This window comes from Melospiza melodia, chromosome 14, assembly GCF_035770615.1.
Source record: "Melospiza melodia melodia isolate bMelMel2 chromosome 14, bMelMel2.pri, whole genome shotgun sequence".
Taxonomy (NCBI): Eukaryota; Metazoa; Chordata; class Aves; order Passeriformes; family Passerellidae; genus Melospiza; species Melospiza melodia.
The window spans coordinates 10,372,870-10,394,749 of NC_086207.1; the positions used below are offsets into that span (position 1 = coordinate 10,372,870).

A 21,880-nucleotide genomic window follows, 5' to 3' on the forward strand; every position below is an offset into this window, starting at 1 on the left:
CGCTCCCTCACACAGGCTGATTCCCCCATAAGGACCGCTCCCTCACGCGGGGCGATGCTTCCTGAGGGCCGCTCCCTCACACAGCCGATCCCCCACGAAGACCGCTCCCTCACACGGAGCGAGCGCGGCCGCCCCGCGCATGCGGGCTGGGGCGGCGCCGCCGGAGGGGCCGCGGGCGGCGGAGGCTGCCGGGGCCCGGGGTTGCCATGGAGCGGGAGTGCCGGCTCCGCGCTCCCTTCGCCGGGAAGGCTCCGCGTAAGAAGCGCCGCTCGTCCCCTCTACCGGAGGCGGCCGCTCTCCCGGGCAGCCGGGCCGGCGGCTCCCAGATGTGCCGGCGGCGCCTGTTCGGGAGCGCAGGGCCTCGCGGGCCCGAGCCCGCCTGTAAGCGCCTGTCCCGGGCGGGGTTCGGCGTGCAGGAGGCGGGGCCCGCACCGGCGGGAAAAGGTGGGGGAAAGAGGACCGTGTGCTGTGCTTTCTGCGGTGTGTTCTGATGGGTAAAGATGCTGGTCAGGGTAACGAGGTCAAGATTTTTGCCAGCAGCGTCCTCGGTGGCCCCCAAAGGTTTGTTCTCGCATGGGTGCCCAGCGCAGCGGGTCCTGTGTAAGGCTGGGAGGTGATTTCTTGTTCTCCATGTCCCTCACCGCTTGGAGAAAGCAGACTGCTCTTCTGGAAACAGGAGTGTTAATTCTATTTTAGCTGCTCGTTAGCAATAGGAAGGGTTTTTCCTTCTGTGAAGTGCCTCCCCTCCATTTAATCGAGTTGGAAGGGAGCGTCGAGAAATGGCAAGACAAAAGTCTTGCTTAGAGAGAATATTTTAAGAATTGCTTGAAATCGTTACTCAGAAGGAGCTGCCTCGTTGAACGCAGTGCAGCAGATACCAAGCTAAGCATTTGAGACCTGTTAAGAAAAAAACGCAGTTCAAGGGAAGGGATGGGAATCAAGTGAAGCCTGGCAGACTCTGGGGAACGCCAGCGTGGGATGTCTTGATCTTGGGCTGATCTTGGTAATTTAAAAGTAAAACTTTGCAGTGAGAGGGTACAGCAAATGTTTGTTATTGCCTTGTTCCTGCTCTGTTGGCTCCTGCTCGTGTATGTATTTAGTGCTCCAGTGCACAGGATGGTGCAACCAGCTGCCTGGAGGTCTTCCATATGCTTGAAAAAAAGAAGGAAAAGGATGAGTGCTGTCCATATATCATCCTGTCCTGAATTCCCAGGAAGCTTCAGCTGAAGGGCTCTGTGTGGCCCTAGGGAAATGCAGTGACTCAGACCCAGGTTTTAGTGTGGGGATGGACGCTCCTTTGCAGTCATAAAAGTGTAACTCTAGAAAATTTGACTGTTTCTAGCTCTTAGATAATGAAAGCAAACCACAAAAGTAAATTACTCATAAAATTAGTTTTAGGATGAGAAAATATGTCTCTGAAATTTGCTGGTTACTGATTAATTGTGTTGTTAATGCCGTTTGGGATTATATACAGTGAGGACCAGTTTATGTAGAAATCCTTGATACTCCTAATAAACACCATTTAAAAGTGATTTGTACTCAAACACTTTGAATCAAGGTAAAGGTTGCTTCCAGGGTGGTGGGTTTTTTTCCTTTTAATCAACAGGTTTCTAAAACATGAGAAGTATTTCTTTAAGTGTGCTTTTCGTTTTGTCTTGATATACTGCTGAAAAAAGTAAATTCAGATTTTACATTGTTTTTGATAATAGGGTCAGAAAGTGTTATGAGTGTAGAAGGTGGGAACAGTTAAATTAGAAAAAATAATCTAAATTCAAATGTTGAAATTTTCATTACTGAACTAAATATTTATTCTCTAGGCCTGAAGAAAAAGTTCAGTGGGAAAAACTTACCAAAGATTAAAGAAAGTGTTGAATATACTGAAGAGAGCTCTTCATGCAACCAAAGGTCAGCTGGACCTCATTTAAACACACATTGTTAAGACTTGCTAGTAAATGGTATTGTTTGGTCTTGTGAGATGGCAATTGGAGCAATGCACTCCGAATTTTCAGTGCACTGATGTTTGTCAAATTATTTATTCACACCCCATAAAGACATTTTGGAGTTGTTGCTTTTGTCTAAAGCAGTGTAGCTCTGTGACTGAACTTGGTTCTTTTGTTCAACTGCAGCAGTCAAGTGACTGGCAGTGAAACAATAGACTTCAACATAAAAGAAGAGGAGCCAGAAGAAAGCAGTGTACCACTGAAGGTGAGAATGCTGTCTTGCTTTTTATCTACTAGTGATGGAGGATAAATTAGAGAAATGTGACACATTAAATTCTTCTTCTATTCAGGTAAAATTTCCTATGAGTTATGTCTGTGAGCCCACACGTTTTTCAGGCTGAACTTGGTCCTGTATTTTGGAATACATCTTCTGTGTCTTCAGCCAGAATAAAAGCTGTTGGGGGTCCTGGTAGCATGAGAAAACATCAATACTAATATCTTGGACAAGGCAAGGCTGTAGGAATTGTGCTGTGTGGAAGAGATGTCAGTAGATTGTGATTCCAGAGAATTGCTCACTTCTAGGTCAGGCACAGGCCTTTGACACTCACTGATGCTCTTTCTTGTGTCAGTAAAACTGGAAAAGTGATTGGAGGTGATGGTGCAGAAGTGCTGCAGGACAGTTAATACTGCAGTGGCAAGAGAATAGTGAACCAGGTGTTTGAACTGAAATCTGCTGCAGCAGAGGGCACAGGTGATACTGGTAGAAAACTATTTTTCTTTAAAATGTTAGCTCTTCTTTACAGTCTACCAATTATTTACATTTTTACAAAATGCCTAGTTTTGTAGAATCTATTGCCTACACATTGCAGATGTTTGTATTTACAGAAATGGTGTAGGATTCTGAAAGTGAGGACTTGGTGTCTGCAAAAAAATAAAATCAAAAGGCAGTGAAGTTCATTACCTCTGTTGTGCCTGAGTTCAGTTCATGTCAGTATGCCTTCAATGGCAGTCGCATCCAGCCAAGATTGCAGGATCAAGGGGTAGGATATTTTTCATGAATTTTAGAGCTGTAAGTTTGTAGGTTTGTTAATGAAAAATCCTACAACAAATTACACTGTGAATAGTAGGCTTAAGTGGTGAAGTACCAGACAGTGAGTTTTCTCAGCATCTGCTAATGTAGGATGATATTTAAATGCCTTTCTTTGTCTACATTCAGTTTTCTTAGGTTGTTTGTATTGGTCTTTTAATTTTAGGATTCCAAACTAATCAACTTTGACAATAAAGGAAGTCTGAAAAATGCTGAAGTGACTTCAAGTGAGTATAATGACTATACATTATATTATTAAATATATTTGATATTGATAAGAAACTAAATGTAAAATTCCTGATATAATTTTATTTCTATAAAAGTGCTGGTCATGTACTGTGCTGTTGTTGTACTGGTTCTTGTAGGGGGATACAGTGTGGGTAAATGATGTAGTAGAGAATGTAATCTTATCCCCTAAAGAGTTGTAGCTGAACCAGTTACTAAAGATTAGGAGCAGGCCTGATGATAACAGGCCACACCTGTAGCCAATAAGAACAGTGGTATAAAAGAGTGGGGTGGGGAGAACTGGGGTTAGATGGCTGCTGCAAGCACCAGGAACAGTCAGTGCTTAGAGGAGATGCCTACGAGAAACATTGAGGAGGTACAAAACTCTGGTGATATGGAATCCTTGCACTATAATGATAATAGAGCTCTTGATATATAAGACAACAGGTTCTGACTGTGTGATATTAGGAAGTGAAGGTTCTGATACCACTGGCTGGACTTCTGCCTCTTACTGCAGCCTGTGGCTGGGCTCACATGAATTGGTTCTGGCAGCACAGACCCACAGCACCTGAGACAGTCTTGAGCCCAGCCTGCTGCAAACCACATGATCTTGGTTTTATCATTGACACAACTAGCTGTGGACATGAGTTCTTCAGTTTACTCAAACCTGCATTTCTAAAAACTTGTGATGTATTTAAGATTTGCCTTGTGAACCTTGGACGATGAAGATTTCTTCTTTTGGCTTGTGGTAGTGTATGCTAATAAACAAAGGATGCCCTTTGACTGTGTTATGACTTATTATATAATGAGTGATAATATTTAGCTCATTACAGTAATGAAACTCAGATAAGGAAATCCTGATGGTTTGTACAAGATGACAGATTTCTTTAGCCACGTTTTTTGTCTCTTTCTCTAGGTACAGAAATTACTCTTCCCACAGGTGTTTCCACCTTCCTCATAGAGTGTTTAGATGAAGATTCAGCTGCAGATTATAGCACTACTAGCAACAGTCTGCAAACTTACTCATCCCCTGAAACATTCAGAGATGATGATTTGGGTGCGACTTCTGGGTGACTTTTTTTCAGTTTTATTCGATGCAGAAAATGTGGGGAGACTCTACAATAGAAAGACTAGGGGCCTCCCTTGGTGTGACTCACCAAGTCACATCTTTGCTATAAACCTGTGCTTAATGTGGAATCACTGTATCTGTCCTTTAATCTGGTGTGAGTCAGGTCCTTATGTAATTTGAATCCTGCTTTAAAGCTAAAGTTTTCACTGTTGACACAAGCTGTTTATTGGGAATGACCCACAAATGTGTGTTCAGTCCAAACTTTTCTGCAGCTGTTTGAGCCAAGATAGTGCTTGAATTTTGCTTTTTCGTTCCTGTCCTGCAATTGTGTTTGCTTTCAATTGGGTCACAAATTTAATAACTCAATGAATATCACCATAAGAAATCTGCACTTATATTTTTTATGTCCAGAAAAATGCAATTTTTACTCTGTGGACATTGGCAAGTACAAGAACTCTACTCTCCTGGACTCCAGCAAAGCAGTGACCATTGATAAGATACCACAGATGTCAAATCTTTCAGCAATATTAGGTAATTCTTTTCTACAATACTTCAGGATATAAACATAAACAGTTTTCACTCTGGTTGAGGAACCTGTATAAAATATGTAATGATGATTTTATGTAAGATCTCTTAGCATAATGGAGAGCAGCTCCCTGCTAGTGGTTTGTGTTTGCTTCTAATATTGTGCTTTATAAGTTAGTTTGCACTAAAAAATTGCCTGGTCTAAGCTGGCATAGCCTTTTCATTTGAAGTTTAGCTTTCATGTTTTGGGTTTTTTTTTTTTTAGAACCTGTACCAGAGGATTTTCCAAACCAACACACAAAAAGGTAATCAGTACAGCAGATCTGATGCACCTAAATGTTCAGACTCTTCTCTTTTGAGAGGTATTTAAAAGAAAGGCCAGTACAAATAAGCCTCTGCTTATGCAGACTCTTCTGTGGAGTTTCAGCTACCTGTGTCCTCACTAACTTTGATATGGGTGGAATTTGAAATTGGTCAGGGAAGAGTTTGCCTTACAGATTTCTAGTTTGGCCTTGCAGCCATAGGGAAGTCAATGCAAGAAAACTCAATGAAGGATTTTATGGAAGGAGATGGCATTTATTTACAAAATCACTAAATAAGTTGCTTTTGTGCAATTGCACTAATTCTGTCAGATTTCATTCAGTCACAGTGAGAGGGGTGTGCTCAGGAGGTGTGGCCAGACTTGTCTGTGCAGTAGAGCTTGAAGGCGGCCATTTTTGCCTATATATATATTTTACTTGTTGTCAAATCTTCATTAAGTCTGACATTCTGTGCTTGCCCAGAGAAAAATCAGTTTTTGGGCAGGTCTTTTATGTTCTGTAGGAATCACCAGCTTACATGAGGAGCAGCCTTTGCTTTGGAATCCTGCTGACTTTGTTCTATAATCTTGGGCCAGGTTACTGCCTGTTGATAGTGTTTCCTTACTCAGAATGTGTGTGTGTGCTGTGCTGGCACCCTGTTGACACCCTCCTGTTGTTGGGTGCTGGATTTTCTCTGATAAGTTGTCTGTGGTGAGGTTTTATCACAGGGAAGGGTCTTTTGTAGTTGGCTTTGTCACAAAGCTGCCTTCAGGTCCTTACATAAAAACCTGAAGAACATGAGTGTTTTTCTGGGAACAGCATCATTTCTTTTAACCCTTGTGCTTCTCCTTCCAGTCTTTATATGCAGACATTTTCATTCATAGTGCATATCAATCTTAGTGTTACAGATCTCTACACAATTGATTCTGAATTTTCTTGCAAATCTAATTTCCCCTGCATCCTCCTTAAATGTGTTCTGTCATAGAATGCTGAAGTGCTGAGTATTTAGTGAATCTTCTGTGGGTCTTGAATTGCAACAGTCCTCAAGATAGATGTGTGACTTGATAAACTGTCAAATAACTGTAAAGGGTGATCAAGCAACTCCTTAACAATATTTTTGAAATAAGATTTATCCTATTTCACTCAATCTATATTTTCCTAGGATTTTCTTATTAATAGGTTTTTTTAATGTTAACATTCATTCAGAATCTTTTCTTTTTCTCCTCTTCTAGAAAGAGACCATCAAGTTGCCATAGCAGTTCTTCAGCATTAAGCGTGTCAGCTACACTTGCAGGTAAAACATGACGTGAAGCAGTTGTACTAGCTGTGAGAACAGAATATTCTACACAAAGTTAAATGGTTGCACAGTATCTAAACCAGGCTTTTACTGTGTCATTTGTCTTCCAGCACAGACTAAACTCAGTTGTGTCTAGAAGAGAAAGTGTAAATTGAAAAATTGTCCCAGCAAATAAGACTTGGTTTTAATTAATGTATTAGGAGAAGAAAACAAAAACAACCAACCAACTAAAGTCTTAGACCCTACATTTTCCAATTTTCACTGAGCATCACCCATGATGCTCAGTGAAATTGACATTGAAAATTGACATTTCTTATTTACCTTACCCAGAGCACAACTATTTGTGTCATGCTCTTTACTTGAGCTAATTTCATGTCAGCTTCACAAATTCATTGATATAACTACATTTCTGATGTGTGACCAGTACAATTCTGTCTGCAGCCCAGGTACCACATAATTCCCCCCTGCTTAATTTGGAGTGTAATAGCATCAGAAGTTGCCACTGCTAAAGACTGCTGTGATTATGCAGGTCTCAGTGTTTACCCAGCTGTATATAGCCAAGTAACCATTTTAATAAGCAGCCTTGTGTACAGAATGGGAGAGGGGTAAAGCAGTCCTGATGGTGGGGAGATGAGGATTATATTGGAGGGGAAAATTGTGTTTACAGGAGTGGCTTTAGAATTATTCCTCTTTGGAAACATCCTGTAAGACATGGGGTGGAGAGTAGCTGCAGTAGTCTTTGTCTCAAAGTTAATTAATGTGTTGGAAATCTGTCACAGGAAAAAAACTCCGTAAAATAACAGCTGCAAGAGAGAGAACTCCAGATCTAAAAAGTGGTTTGCGCTGTTCTTCACCAATAGGACCGGAAAGCAAGGTGAAAGATTCTTAAAAAATCAGCAAGGTTGTAGCACAAATGACTTCCTCCTTGTATGGGTGGAAAACTCCACCTAGAGGAACAGTAGTTCCTGCTACACTTGTAAAAGTGGTGTTTGCAGCCAGGGCAGAGTGAAGATGTAGCTTGCCTCTCCCTCTCCAGAGAGCAATAATCATGATGTCCCCAGGCTCACTGCTTTTCAGACTGCCTGTGTCAGTGGTACTGAAATGGGTTGTGTAGAGCTCGACTATGACAAGGGGGACTCTTTTTTTTTTAGTGGCTATACCAGGCTTTTACTTACCAGGCTATAGAGGTTCCCTTTGTAACACAAAACGTAATTGTTTTGCTATTTAGTATGGTACTCGAACAGCTAAAGCCAAAAGGCTGAAGAAAAAAGAAAGCAGTTTCAATCCCTTTGAAGAAGGTTCATCATCATTTAGGCAGCTTGATGCCCCAGAAAACACGTCAGCCCGATCAAAGGGGCTGACAGCAGAAGTTCTGCCAACCAAACCCACAGATGCTGTGGTGGTAAGTGTTCCCATTGTGCCCCACTGATTAACCCTGGCATGGAATGGAAATGGGAGTTGTGAATCTTGACTGAAGTTAAAATTAAATAGGAGAAGTGGCAGGAAGTGCCACATTTGAAATGTCCATACTGGATTAAACTAATTTGTAAATTCTTTGTCTTAATTTTGGAGAGCATAAGACCAAAAAATAACCCTGAATGACATGAATTCAGTACTTAAATCTGAAGAACTAGTAGTAATTCTAAATGGAGTTCTTTAAGTATTAGGAGAATACTGTAAGAGTAATTATAAACAGCAAAGACTTTGAAACTGATACTGAGTTCTTCTCTGTTTTTGTTTAGCAAATGACTTCCACCATGCTAATCATGGAGGAAAATAAAGTCCTAAAAAATCCTGGTAATGCTCAGCCTCTAGAGCTAGATGTGAGTGTCTATCTGATTTTTTTTTTTTTTTTTTTGAATGATTAAAACCAAAGAAATCATTCCTTGTGGCACATTCCATTTTTGCCTGTATATATATTACATTGCAAATGGCACAACAAACTGATAATTCTAGACACCTAAAAACCCAAACAACCCAAGCTAGGAATTTGTTTTGCTTTTTTACAAATGTAATGTAAAACCAGCACTAGTGTCCTTACTTGCATAAACTCTTTGATTCAAAATTGATATTTAAATGCGCTTTGAATTCTTTGGCTGTACAGTACTGCTAGTTGTCTCTTCACACTTGAGCTAGTGCATACTAGATTAATAAACAGAGAATATCAGGGTCTTGGTGAATCCCTAAATAATTTTTATTTAAGCAATAGACTATCTTCTGCATGAGCCAACAAGCATTAGCCAGTCTGAATTGCTGTCTGTTATTTAACTGGGCAGTTATTCCTGTATATTTTGTATTTTGATGGAACTGTAGCTTAGCCTGTCGCCGGTGTGTAAAGCCTCATCTGGGGAAGACCTGTTCCTGAATACCACAGGTCCTTTTGTTAACTCAGAAGAAATTGTTCCTGCATCTCTGAGCTCAGAAAAAGAAATGACTCCTCCAAGTCCAGAAGAAAAGAATATTTTAAAGGTTCTGATTTTATTGCACTTCTTAAATCCAGTTTTGTCATGCTAATTTCTACTATACTGTATATTTAATATTTACTATTTGTATAATAATAATTTATAATAATATTTAATATTTGTATATTTACTGTACTGTATATTTAATCCTTACAATATCAAAACTGCTAAAGAGAATGTTTAAAGCTTTGAAGCTTTCTATCACCCTTTCCAATAGCATGTTGAGCATACACAAGTAGTCTTAAATGTCTCCTCGTGACATGCCTTGAAATCTGCATATAATCTCTAGTTCCCCTAGAAGAAAGCTAAAAGAACATTTCTTCAGTGGGAACAGTTGTGTGAATGAAATGTCATTAATCTTTCCAGCCTCAGTGTGACAGAATGGAGATCTGCTCCATCGTGAGATTCTCACCAGAGCCGAGGCCTTCCCGGCTGCACCGAGTTCCAGTTAACTCCAAAAAGTGTTACCTTCCCAAAGGATTGCCTGAAGGTAAAGGGGGTACAGACTTGGTTCTATACTCCTGGATGTGTAGTACATATTGTATATATGTACTGGGCGGGTGCTAACTGGTTAGTTGAGTGTTTAAATGTTGTTGGGCTTTTTCCTAAAAGTCTGAATATTTGGAAAAACCACAAGGCTAAAAAGAAGGAAAGCTGCAGAAACTTTCAACTCTGGCTTAATAGTGTTCTTGTGCAACAGTACTTTATTAAAATTGCACTAATGTTTTTTCCTCCAAGGATCTTTAGCATAGGAGTTAATACAGTCATAGGCTACTTCAGAATTAAGGCCTTACTATTAGTCTGTGCTTTATTTCTAGGGTGAATAAGCCTGAGTTGAACTTTGGTATTCACTACCACCCCTCCACCAAAGTAATTCAAGTTATCAGTAATGTTTCTCTTCAAAAATTACCAGTTTCTCATAAGGTTTCTGTTCTTTTTTCCTGTAACCCTTAACATAGGGAAAGCTCCTTTATTCACTTCTTTGGTTTTTGTTATACAAAAATGAGAACTGTGAACAAAACTGTCTCATCACTTAACACAGAGGGAAAAGCCTCTCCTTTTCCCATCTCTGATGAAGTTTCTTGATGTACCACTGGATGGCACATGTCTTCCAAAGTTTAAAGTAGTTCTTCTCCAAGCTGCTTGCAAGTTGTGTGTTATTTATTCTGTTTTAATTCAATACTGCCACACTTTATACCGCATAAGTGTGGAAGCTTTCAAAAATACTGAATACACAAAAATTTTCATTTGCACTCTCTTAGGTCCAAATGTCTTCCTACTTTATTACCAGTTATATGCAGCGCCTAGAATGCAAGGAAGTGCTTGTGTTTGTATGTATTAATTATGTATTCATTAATGACACTCATCTGACGCTTCTGTACAGATCAAAGAACTGGGATTGTGCTGGGTCATGTGCCCAGGCAAATTGTGGTAATACAGAACACAGGTTGTACTTGGTGGGCAAGTGAATCAGAAATCAGCAAGCAGTGTTGTCAGAACAAAAGTTTGGTTTTCTTACTCCTTTTCTAGAGTGTCCTGGTATCAGGAATTAGATTCCAGTGTGATGGGGGGTTTGTGCTGGATGTTTTATTCTCTGCTCAAGGAGTCTTTCAGATGATGCTGGTTTCCACTAGGAATGTACATATACTCAAAAGTATTGTCCTCTTCTCACTGGTAAATGAGATCTGCAAGATCCACATTCTTCCAGATAAATGCCAGCATTGGATATATCTAGTGAACATCTGAACAGCTGGTGAGATCATTGAGCTTTCTTTTACATGTGAGAATGTACCACATTATTGATAATTATTTATTACTTTTTTTTCCCCAGATTCTATAACGAGTACCAAAAATTGGATCTGCTATAAACGGAGATGAGCTTTTTGGCTCTGAACAGGAGTTAACAGAGGAAATTACTGTCTTGCTGCTGTGGTGGTAAAACAGACCTCCTAACTAGCAAATAATGGTTGTATGTTGTTTGATGTTTAGTATTACGTGTTTCAGTAAGCTGGTAAATACTCAAATACTTTATATTAAATGATTTTGTACCGCAGCTAGATCCTGTTCTGGGCATTATTCTGCAAGGATTCCATAAAGATGATTCTTCAGTTTGTTTAGATTTTTAAAAAGTTTGACTGAAGAACAGCAGACCAAATGCCTTTAATAGAATTACTTTTGGCTCTCTCTCTGCCAAAATTTCTAGTTTTCTCTACCAGCATTAGTATCTAAAGATGAGACCTCTGTTTAAGTGTTAACATTGACTGTGAAGGTAACTGCATACCTGGGAGTGGCCATGAGAGCATTCATGTACTCTTGGAGACCCAGAAGTCAATAGTATGCCACCTTTAAACTCCTTCAATGCTTAGGTCTGCAGAACTTTGGAGGTACAGGACTGTGAGTTCTGCTGTAATTTGATTTCTGAACATGACTACAGGTCATTTTCACCTCATCTCTTAGAATTGGCTCTTAATGATCAGCACTGTTACCATTCTGGGCATATCCACTGCCCAGCCACTGCCATCTCAGAGTTTTTCCTGCTTCATCTCAGGTATTTTGTAATATCACATTGCTGTCATTGTTCCTTCTAGTGGCTTCAGACTTAAAGTAAATGCCTTACATGAACACAATGGTGGGAAAAACCCTTTTATAGCTGAACTGTTTGAAAAGATGGATATTGACGTTCTGGATTTTCAGGTTACTGCTCACACTATGTCCACATAATTCAAATTCCCAGTGCTTCCAGTTCAGGTTGTGGATTGTTAATTCATAAATGTTGTTCTTAATGTGCTGAATGTCTCAGAAAACACTGTCAAGAACAATTTTTTTCTGCTTGAATTCATTGCACATTAAAGTAATTTGGAGCCCTGCAGTGTTCTCATTACAATATCCTTTACTCAGACTTTCTCTGGACAAAAAGGAAGTTTTTCAATGTTACAAAATGCTAGTATGGCTTTCAAAAGTCTGAGTTTATTTCTCAGTGTTATCACCCTGGAAAATAGTTCTGTATTTCCTAAAAGAGCATTAAAAGAAGACGTACAAAATCCACAACTGTAGTTTGACTGCGTTTGAAAATACCTGTAAAAGTTCAAACCCTGATCTTTTCCCCATTGCTCTGGGGTAGAAGGAAGTGCAAATAATTGCTGCTGGATTAGTCTGTGAACAGGTATTATATAAACATTCTGAATGGCTCAAGGTTAAAAATTATGCCATTAAACTTTTTCTTTAAAGCATTAATAGAACGAGTTCTGCCAATAACTCCGTGGAGTCCTGTCGGGTATGCTTTTAATTATCAATATCCTTGTTCTTGCAAATACTAAATCACTAGTAATTATGCAGGAATCTAGAGCCCCTAGGAGACAGAGGTGAGCTCCTTGATGTAGCTTTAAGCAAAAATGAAAGTTACATATTTAGTAAGTTTACTTGAATAATCATCATAATGCTTATAATGATTATTCAAGTAAAGGATGGTCCACAATAAAGATGTTTATTGTAAGGATATTCTGGAAGTCATAGGAAAAAACACTTATTTTGCCCCAGGCCATTTGGTAGTGTTACCCAAAGAGACTAATACTGACAAACTAATTGGAAAGTACAAGAGAGGAAAACATGGTCTGGAAGTGTGGAATTGGCTGTAGCAGCCTGAATATTGCTGGGGTTTCTTTGTTTTTCTTGATGTGATGAGGCTGTATAGGAGGACAGAAATATCATGAACCACAATCTCTTGTCCTTCCCTTCAGTTATGAAAGCACTGCTTCTTATCATCTTTTGTCTGACTCTTAGAGAAAGTGTAATTAATTACCAGGCTAGCTCTTTGCCCCAGGGAAGGAAATTCATTTTGAGGCTGCAACAATCCCTACTCTTGTTCTGCTGTTCTCAAAGGAAAGGCATTTTCTCATAGTTTGGTTTTCAGCTGAAAAATTACTACATAAAATTTCATTCAGAGTGGAAACTGGCTCTTCCATATTGGTAGATAAAGGTTAAGGGTCATGGCCAGTTAATGGGTAGGACTGAGGAGGTTATTTGTGCAGTGATTCAGGAGAAGAATCTGTTCAGTGTCACCAGGGCTGCTCTGTCACATCCCAGACATGATGAAGTCTTAATGGCTTGAATGGAATTGCTTGCAGCGAGTCAGTCCATGCAAGAACTCTGATAATCCTTTATCAGCAGGAATTGTGCATGGCAGATGCATGTTGAGTAAATGTATTGTACATAAATCTGTAAGAGGTTTTTCATTAACACTGTTCAGTTATTCCTGTTATCTGAAGTGCACTTTTAGGAGACTTTGACTCCAAGTACTCAGAGATGGTGGGAGATGTGTCTTGTACAGGAGCACTACAAGGGTACATGTGCAGGTCAGCGGAGGGCAAAGCCCTACATGAAAATGGTTCTGGTTTGGTTCATAATCTTCAGACACAGAAGAGATGTCTGGGGCCCAGATCAAAATATGCTGAATGTATGCATGAGTTCACTTACATTTAAAGGGACTTCATCAGCTTGAATTGCAATGCACTTGAACTTAGCTAATTCTTCATTGCTCTAAGTTGTGAAACTACTGAAAGCTGAGTTACATACCCTGGCCAAAATTTATCGTTTTGTTCCCTGAGGAGGTTTTATCTTTGCGACTGTACTTTTGTGCTCCTCTTGAAGCCAGGAGGCTTCCACATGCTGAAAGGATGTAAAGATTGGTCATGTGTAAATGTGTGGCAGACATGTGTGCCTTCCATACAGAACAAGGGGGAAAAGATGCAGCTAAACATTAATTCCTGTTTTGTGTTAGAATTGTCTACAACTTCTGGTAGATGGAAAACGAAATTCCTACAGATAGATGATTGTGAAGAATCATTCTGTAGATATGTCACACATGTGCTAAATTATGCATTAAAAATAATAATGCTTAAATTAATCTTACATCATACATTGTTTTAGTTTAATGTAGTTTAATTCCATTTTCCAGGGAAAGCAGATGAGTCATTCAGTTTTGTCAGTCCTTAATTAAACTTCCTAGCAGGGTTGTATCTGAACAGTGAGACATTGAAGGAGGCTGCTGTTACCAATGTTTCTATTTCACTTAAGTATTGTGAATAAAAAGTTTTGTAAAAGGCATGGATCCTTTTGATTTAAAAAAACTATCACACTTTTTTTTTTTTTAAATTTTGGAATCAGTTGCTGGGCTTTATTACCTACTCTTTTGTGGATGGATGTTTTACCTGTAATGATGGCTTCCTCTGCCATCAACTACACGCGTTCCATCTTCCCTGTAGGTTTTGACTCCAGTGCATCTGGGCTGAGCTGTTTTGCTACAGCTGTGGGAGAATCGCTTCTTGTAGCGGGAAGGAGCTGGGTTTTCGAGGTTTGGGGTGAAAGACGTCACCTTTCTCTGTGCACCCCTGCTGAGTCCCGAAGGCGCTGGGTACAGCCACGGGAAGGATCTGATGCCTCGATCGTGACCTCCTCTCGCCTTCCTGGGCCTCCTGCCTTTAACTTCCGTCCGAAGAAGGAAAACACAACAGCGGCGCGTTATCGCCGCCCCCGGGGCATTCCTCGGCCCTGCCCCCGGCTGAGCCTCGCCGGGAGCGGCGCTTTTCCCGCACGCGTTGCGGCCGGAGGAGCGTGAAAGGCCGAGGCGGGTGAAAGGGAACAGCTCCGAGCTGCCCCGGGCTCTGCGGGGCTCCGCTGTTCACTTGGGGCCGCCCCACGGGGCCCGCCCCGCCCTCCGGCCGGCCCCCGCTGCCTGCGTCCCTCCCCTCGCTGCCTCCTCCCCTCCTGGCAGCGCCGGGTGACTAATTTCTGTCATATGACTGTGACACCGAATGGAGCGGGGCGGGCGGAACTAGCCGCGGCGAAGGGACGGCGCTGCGCGGAGCCCAGCGCCTCGGCGGCGGGGGCAGCGGCAGCGCCCCAAAATGCCGCCCACCCTCTTCCAGAAGCTCTTCAACAAGAAGCACGGCCTGATCTCCCCGGCCAGGGACGCCCGCGACGACTGTGTCTTCAGGTAACCGGGACGTGGTCGCGCTCCTCCCTTGCCCCAAACTTCTGCTCCGAGTTCCTGGCTCCCTCCGCCGTCCGGAGGACGCGGGGGCTGGCAGACCCTTCCCTGCCCCATCGGCAGCTCCTCGGAGACGCGCCCCGCACCCCCCAGCCCCGGGGGATCCGTCCCCTGTCCTCCGCGGGAGCCCCGGGGCCGCCCCGGCCGGGCCCCTCCGGCGGGCGCGGGGCGGGAGCCCCCCGGGACCGCCACGTCGGGGCCGCTGCGGTGCCTCCGCTCGGCTGCCTCCGCACCGGGGCCGCGGCTCCCAGCGCCGGGCCGTGCCTCGCCCCCGGCCCGCCGCTGCCTCCCCTTCCCCGGCGTGTGTGAGGCCCCGCTCCCCGCGGGCCCCTCTGGGGATGCTGCGGGCCGAGGGAGGGCGACAGGCGGGCAGGTCCCCAGGGAGCAGCCCCAGGAACGGGGAGAAAACGTGAAGTTTTGGCGAAGAGAGGAGTGGGGCTTGTAGCGAAATTGGTCATGCTCCGACCGCAGCAGCCCTGGAGCGGCCGAGCGGGGCCAAGCTCAGCGCGGGGAGCGGGGCAGGGGCCCCAGGGCAGCCCGAGGGGGCTCGCACGGCCCGGGCCGGTGCCTGAGGGGCCGGGGCGAGCAGAGGCTGCGTTCGGGGGCTCTGCGGGGCCTGGGGCTCCCCGGGGCTGCCGCCGGCTGGTTTTCTTGGAAGCAGGTACCTTTTGTGCTGTTCCACGCGTGGATAATGGTCAGGCTCGAAAGCGATGCCGTGTCTGCGTCCTGGCAAAGACAGAACCTTCACTATCGTTTTAAAGTGCGGTTTGCCACCTAGGTGGAAATAAAATCTGCTTCATTAGTAAGAGTTACAGGCTTCTTAAAGCACTTGTAACAGTGTGGTGAAGCTCTTTCCCACTCGCTGCCTTGAAATTTACTGACTGCAAATGATCAGCCTTGGGTTGCACTGTAAAGAGACATCTCTGACTGATGGGCTTAATTTTCTGTGGTGGGTACCCCTTTTAGCTGCAGTATTTAGCAGTTTAGATGTACAACAGTGTATTTGCGGTTTTCTAAGCACAAGGGTTTTCAAAAAATATTGATTGGACTGTATGAGTCCTCAAGGAGTCAAGACATGCTCCTGGACATTACCTGGAGCTCACACAACTTTTGAAGACACTGATCCATAACTGCTTTCACACCTCTCTGATATTCACTGTGGAGTGAATCCTTTTCTTTAATGATCTTTTCTAAGAAACAGAATGTTTTAATAATGTCACTGTCATCTTATTTCCCAAATCAGCTTCATACTGGCCCAGAGCCCTTGGTGGGGAAGGGAAGGGGTACTAGGACTGCTCTGTATCGTTGTCATGCCTTTTGTCCTGCCTTAGTGATGGGTTTGTCTAGAGATGGTGGTTCAGGCAGCAGCTGCAGTGCAGACCTGGGGCAGAAATGTGGGAATCACACCCGTGTTGAAAGGAGAGTGAGTACTTGGCAAGCTCTGTGCTTTCCTCGTCACCTGTATCATTCTGTGCCAAACTGGGTCTGAAACTGATAGTGCTGTTTCACTTTGTGATAAGAATTGTCAACTGGTAACTGGTGAATTTGCAGCTGGGTGTTTTTTTGGTGGACCCACAGGTATAATTTGCAGGGAAAGGCTGATGAGGCTCTGGGGAGGTTGGGAGATCCAGCTCTGACTTAGGAGAGCCAAGTAGTATTTTTGAAGATTAATACAGATGCTCTCTAGGTACATTTTACCTGATGGCTGCCTTCATTTTCCAAATGAGGCTAAGTTTATAGCTAAGATCACAACTTGATAGGATTATCAATTCCTGGTGAAACTTTCAGATAATACACAAAATAAGGACTGATATTTATGAACCTGAGTCTTTGGAGAGTGGAAATAAGCACTTTAGAGTTTAGACTGCTGCAGGTTCCAGTGAAGCTGAATGCAACAGCCTCATCAATTCCACTAGGGCAAGGTGATGTTTTATGGATTGATACATTATATCTGTTTACAGTCTAAATAACAGAGCATTGACTAAATATTCGGAGCACTGTTATTTTTTTCTGTCTTCACTTTGAAAACACAGGTCTCTTATTGAGAAGACTGTAGAGCAACCATAAAATGCATAAATTCTCTTACTATATTTTGTGAATAATATGTGCTTGGAGAGAAGAGCCCAATTATTCTGGCAATGACATTACTATAGCAGAAAACGTTTAAGGATGATTTTGCCGCTCATTTTTTTTACTATCAATATATTTTACGTTTCCATCAGGCTTATTGTGAAAATTCACCAGTTCTATTTATCTGACCTTACACTGTTTCAAAAATAAAACAATACTTTTCAGGTGAAACATTTTGTTTAGTTGTTAATTTGTTTGTAGTGGGCTTTGATTTTTATTTTTTTTTTAATTTCCTGCCAAGAATCTCTCTCTGTGCTGTGGGTGTGTGAAATTTTGTGTGCCTAAGTATAGTCAAACTCTGTGAAACCCTTTGGGACTAGGTGCTGGAGAGGTTAAGAAGTTTAGTAATGGGAAGAGTAAGTTAGCAATTTTAAAATATTTGCTGAGGTGCCAGTTTGTCATTTATAATATAATTTATGTATATATATATATATATATATATGCAGTTTATTTTTCAGAAGAAACTTTAGGAAATCACAGTAGATCCACCACTTGTTAGGTTTTTAGCTCTTCCATTTAATTCAGGGTGATTGGCAGACTTGGTCCTTAGACTGAAATCTCTTGATACAGCTTGACATTCACATGGTGAGCAAGAATATTCAAATTTTAGTGGTAAAATAAATCTGTTTACAAGAAACACAGAAACACCTGCAAGTATTCTAGGAGGGAAAAATTAAGCCCTTATATTCCAAGATATAGAGTACCTGCTGTCTACTGCAAATAATACTCATGTGAGTGGATTTTCCCTGAGGGTAATTCTTACTATAAATAGGATCTCTTGGCCATATTGTAGCATCTGGCACAGACTGCTGCTGGTGACAGGAGAGCTCAGCCCAGGCTCAGGTTATTAGGAAAATAAAATTTCAGGTAAGCAGTTTTCTAGAATTTTAGAATCAAAGCATTCCTGTTGTAAAAATACATAAAGGTGTTCACATCAGCTGTAAGCCGTATGTGTCTAAATGGAGATACACTTTAAAATAATAAATAAATGAATTCTGTTCCAGTAAGATGGAAATAATCTTACAAAAACTTCCTTAAATTAAGCAGAAGCAGCCATGCATTTCTGCTGTATATTATATGGGCACACAAAGCATTCCACTGCACATTTACATTACTGACTGCTACAGTTGGGGATTTTCAGCTGCTGTGTCTTTCCTGGCTTTCCAGGGATCGACTTCAGCCCTCTGGAGAAAGGGAAGCTGGTAAGTCACTGAAAACTCAACCAGCTTTTTGTTCTTCAGGATGGGCTCAGCAGATTGAGCACAAAGCTCAGTAAATTACCAAGAGGGCTGCGGCTTTATATCCTTGTCAGGATGTGTGGGCAGTGTTTCCAATGGTAAATACAGCTGCAAGGGCTGCAGCAGGGTTTCTGCAGGAGAGGGTTGGGATCCTGATGGGACCTGGGGCACTGTTAGCATGTGGCAGAGGGAGAGGGATTGTCTTGTAACACTGAACTGTGGGAAGTGTTGGGGCTCCATGTAGGAGGGAACTCAGTGGGGATTTTTTCCATCTCATGTATAAAGTTCAAATACTTCTTCCCTTCTGTCTCTAGACATCCTGCCTGCCTAGCTGGAGGATAGAGGGATTATTAATCAGGAATTCTTTTTACACTACAGCTCAATAAAAGCTTCAGTGTCTCTTTTTTTATTTTAATCTAGGGAACTCTAAAGAACCATCTCACCCCGAGGGGCATTCCACTGATGTTTGCAAACTCTGTTTTGCTCTTGTTAAAGCACCTGTTGTAGAGGTACAGCTGTGTGGTGATTGTTCAAGCTTGACAGAACCCCTTCCAGTTTCAGGTCTTACCAATGGTGTGGGGTATCTGGGCACATTCTTCCTTTAGGGCTTTGCTTTGGTGATCTAGGTATTATTGAGAACAAGTGCTGTTTTTCAACCTGGGAGAGATATAGGAATAAATAATTTTAAGTGTACTTTATGATAGAGAAAGCCATTTTTGGTTTTCCTGGACATGGGCTTTCTTGGGGTCTTCTAGTAATATGTGCTGCTCCTTTATTGATAGAATAGTTTGCCAGGTTCCTGAGATAGGACTGGCCTCAGGCTGACTCTAAAGTAGTATTTCTTGAAATTTGTCTAGGCAAGCATTCCCCATCAGCCCAGACTCTTTCTGTTCACTGTGGCAGTGACTTTAAATGGTATCTTGAGATTTGTTTCCTTTCACATAATTTTTGGCAGTGGCATTCATCAAGGGAATTACAATAAACCTAGAGTTGTAAATGGGTAGCTTGATACAGAGATGCTTCATGAGCCAGTTCTTCTGCAGAGCTATTGTTCTTGCGCAGTAAAAATGGTACGTGCTTTCTTACAAAAGCATAATTGCTTCTTGAACCAGAGGCTAATTCCTTGAAAAAAAGTGCAAAGAGACTCAGAGACATTTATTAATGTGCAGCCAGAGACTACTGCAGCTTTTTAAAGTGGAGGCTGGAGTACAGTGAAGGAGGAACATGAAAGTTGTCTTTACATCGGTATTTCCAGTCAAAAGTTTTACCCAGAGAACTTTTTTCTCAGGAGCAGGTAGCTTTGTGTACAGCTTGGCTGAGCCCAGGAAAGCAGATCTCTTGCCAAATTGTGTCAGTTCTTGGGAGCAACGCAGCCAGCAAATTCCTGATCCTAGTACTTCTGCACAAGGCTTTTTAAAGTTGTTCCTCAGCAGTGCATCAGGCCAGCCTGACCAAAACCTGTTGTTAATGAAACAGCATGTTTTGATGTTTGTTCGTTTCTGGCATTCTGTGAGGTTTTTTGTCAATATTTGTAAAACTCCTGGAGTTTCACCGCCTCAAAGTTTTTGTTCCAAAAGAGCATTAGCTGGATCTCATTTTGTAATAGGTCCGGCTTTTTATCTTTTCCAGTTATCTGATGAATTTAAAAAGCTTTTGTGCCATAATTTTTAAGACTACTCGAATTCTTAAACATCTCAAATGTTACTGTGATTTTATTGAGCTAATTTCTGCCCTTTAATGTCCTTTTAAGTTTTGCTTTTTTATAAAAATCCATCTCTTTGTAGTCTTTGGAAGAGTATGGTTTTGGCTTTTTGGTTGCATTCATTAGCTTGAGTGCACCAAGTTTTAATAAATGCTTCACTTTGATTTATGCACAGTTTTCTCTATGCTATGATGACTTTGGCTTGTGTTTTGAAATATATCGCTGTTTTCTAAAGTACCTCTTTTTGCCAAAATCTGTTTTGCATTTCCTGTCATGTAAGTTTTTATGTACCTTCCAGTGCTTAAAGTCAATTTTCATCTTGGAAACAGACATACAAACGACAAGGTTCCACTGAGCACCTCTGGAGCTTGGAGATAGTTTTGTTAATTTCTCCTGAAAGGGCCACCCTCCAAGCCTTCCTTGCCCATTCTCTAGGTGTCCCAGTGCTTCTCCAGGTAGGAATGTGATGCTCCTAAAACACCCAGCATGTCCTTGAAAAGGTGGTGCTAGCTCTGAATGAAGCAGTGCTACAACCTAGGTCTGTACAGTGACTGAAGGAGCTGATAATCAGAGGGTTGGCAGTCCATCCAGTGATTATTTACTTCTATCATCACCAGATCTGAAGGAATTAAGTTGGATTGATAGGTGCATGTGAGTGCAGAGAAAAATGAAATAATTTGAAAACTGTTGGGGTGCTTGTGTCTGCCTGGCTTTGTGCCTTGGAAAGTTTTTCCCTGCCCTGGTGGGACCTCTGCCTAGCCCTTGCTTCACCTTGGCTTCTTCCCATCCCCAGTGGAACAGGGAACACGAATGGTGGAGTGAAAGAGCCCTCTGCTAGTTTTTTGTCTCGTTTGTTAGAAGGAGGCAAAGCTCATTACAAAATGAGCTAATAGGTGAAGGGTCACCCTTATTGCCTTTCCTCCTGGCATAGCCTGTGGTGGCTGGGAGCTCGTGGTGCCTTGAGCATTTGGCATCACGAGGCTGCCCTGCCCGTCCTGGCCATCACGAGGTCAGCGCTGTCAGCGCGTGCTCTGCTTCCTCCCCGTGGCACGGCCTGGGCTGCCTGGGGATAGCTGCAGGCTCCTGCCTCGCTGAGCACCCCTGGAACAGTCACTTTCTTGGTTCCCCTTCCTGCATTGCAACTCCTTCCTCTAAATTAGAAATCTTTTTCAGGAAAGGTTGGGGTGGGTGATTCATGTGCATATAGATGTACTTGAGTGGAAGTGCTTCACACTTGGGTTACACTGGCAAGTGTTGGAAGAAGGTGTTTCTACAAACCCTTGGGTTCTGTTTCTTCCCTCTCCTACTCCAGGTGAGGATGTACCAAGAGCATGGGGTGTATGTACCCGCTTGTGCATTGTGATGTCTTCTTTTCTGCAACGATTCCACCATTTGTTTTCAGGTGACTGAGGGTGTGTTTACGTGTCTCGTGTTCCAGACCTTGCTGACTTGGGATGATCAGCTCATCTGGTTGACTGATAGATTGTCCTTGTATTTTCAAAGGGCTTTATCCCTTGCTCTGTGTATGCTCTGTTATGCTTCGAGTTAGCGTATGCTCATGGTGACAGCTCGGATGAATCCAAGCTTCTGTTCTGGAATAAACTGGACCAGTGTGACTTGGAGCCTGCAACTTGTTTTGTAATTTTGGCTGAATGCTCTAGGTGACCACTTCAGCAGTGTGTTTTACAAGTGGAAACTAATGCATGCAGTGGTTTCATGCTCAGTGGTTGTGTTCCCTCCCAGTGCTACATCTGGAGCTGGATGTCTGCAGGATCACATGTTTGTGAGTAACGTTAGGAAAAATGCAAAGCTCGGTTGCAGCTGCGAATCCACAGTGTGGTTGTGTTGTGCTTCCAGAAT

General features: G+C 42.4%; 2 protein-coding genes across 3 annotated transcripts in view; both read left to right on the forward strand.

Annotated features, from left to right (window-relative positions):
- Nucleotides 1–206: 206 nt before the first annotated feature.
- On the forward strand, nucleotides 207–13,942 carry MEIKIN (meiotic kinetochore factor). Its single transcript, XM_063168653.1, has 14 exons — nucleotides 207–444; nucleotides 1,818–1,905; nucleotides 2,127–2,205; nucleotides 3,194–3,254; nucleotides 4,169–4,309; nucleotides 4,733–4,852; nucleotides 5,112–5,151; nucleotides 6,378–6,439; nucleotides 7,222–7,316; nucleotides 7,671–7,844; nucleotides 8,185–8,265; nucleotides 8,756–8,911; nucleotides 9,271–9,394; nucleotides 10,736–13,942. Exons 1-14 carry the CDS (start codon nucleotides 207–209, stop codon nucleotides 10,780–10,782), a joined length of 1,506 nt encoding a protein of 501 aa, XP_063024723.1. The 3' UTR covers nucleotides 10,783–13,942.
- Nucleotides 13,943–14,743: 801 nt separating this feature from the next.
- Nucleotides 14,744–21,880, forward strand: part of FNIP1 (folliculin interacting protein 1) — a 64,351-nt gene continuing 57,214 nt past the window's right edge. For both annotated transcript variants that reach the window (XM_063168670.1, XM_063168672.1), the window contains exon 1: nucleotides 14,744–14,896. In XM_063168670.1, coding sequence (XP_063024740.1) covers nucleotides 14,808–14,896 — 89 coding nt within the window. In that variant the 5' untranslated portion in view covers nucleotides 14,744–14,807. The remainder of the gene's footprint in view (nucleotides 14,897–21,880) is intronic.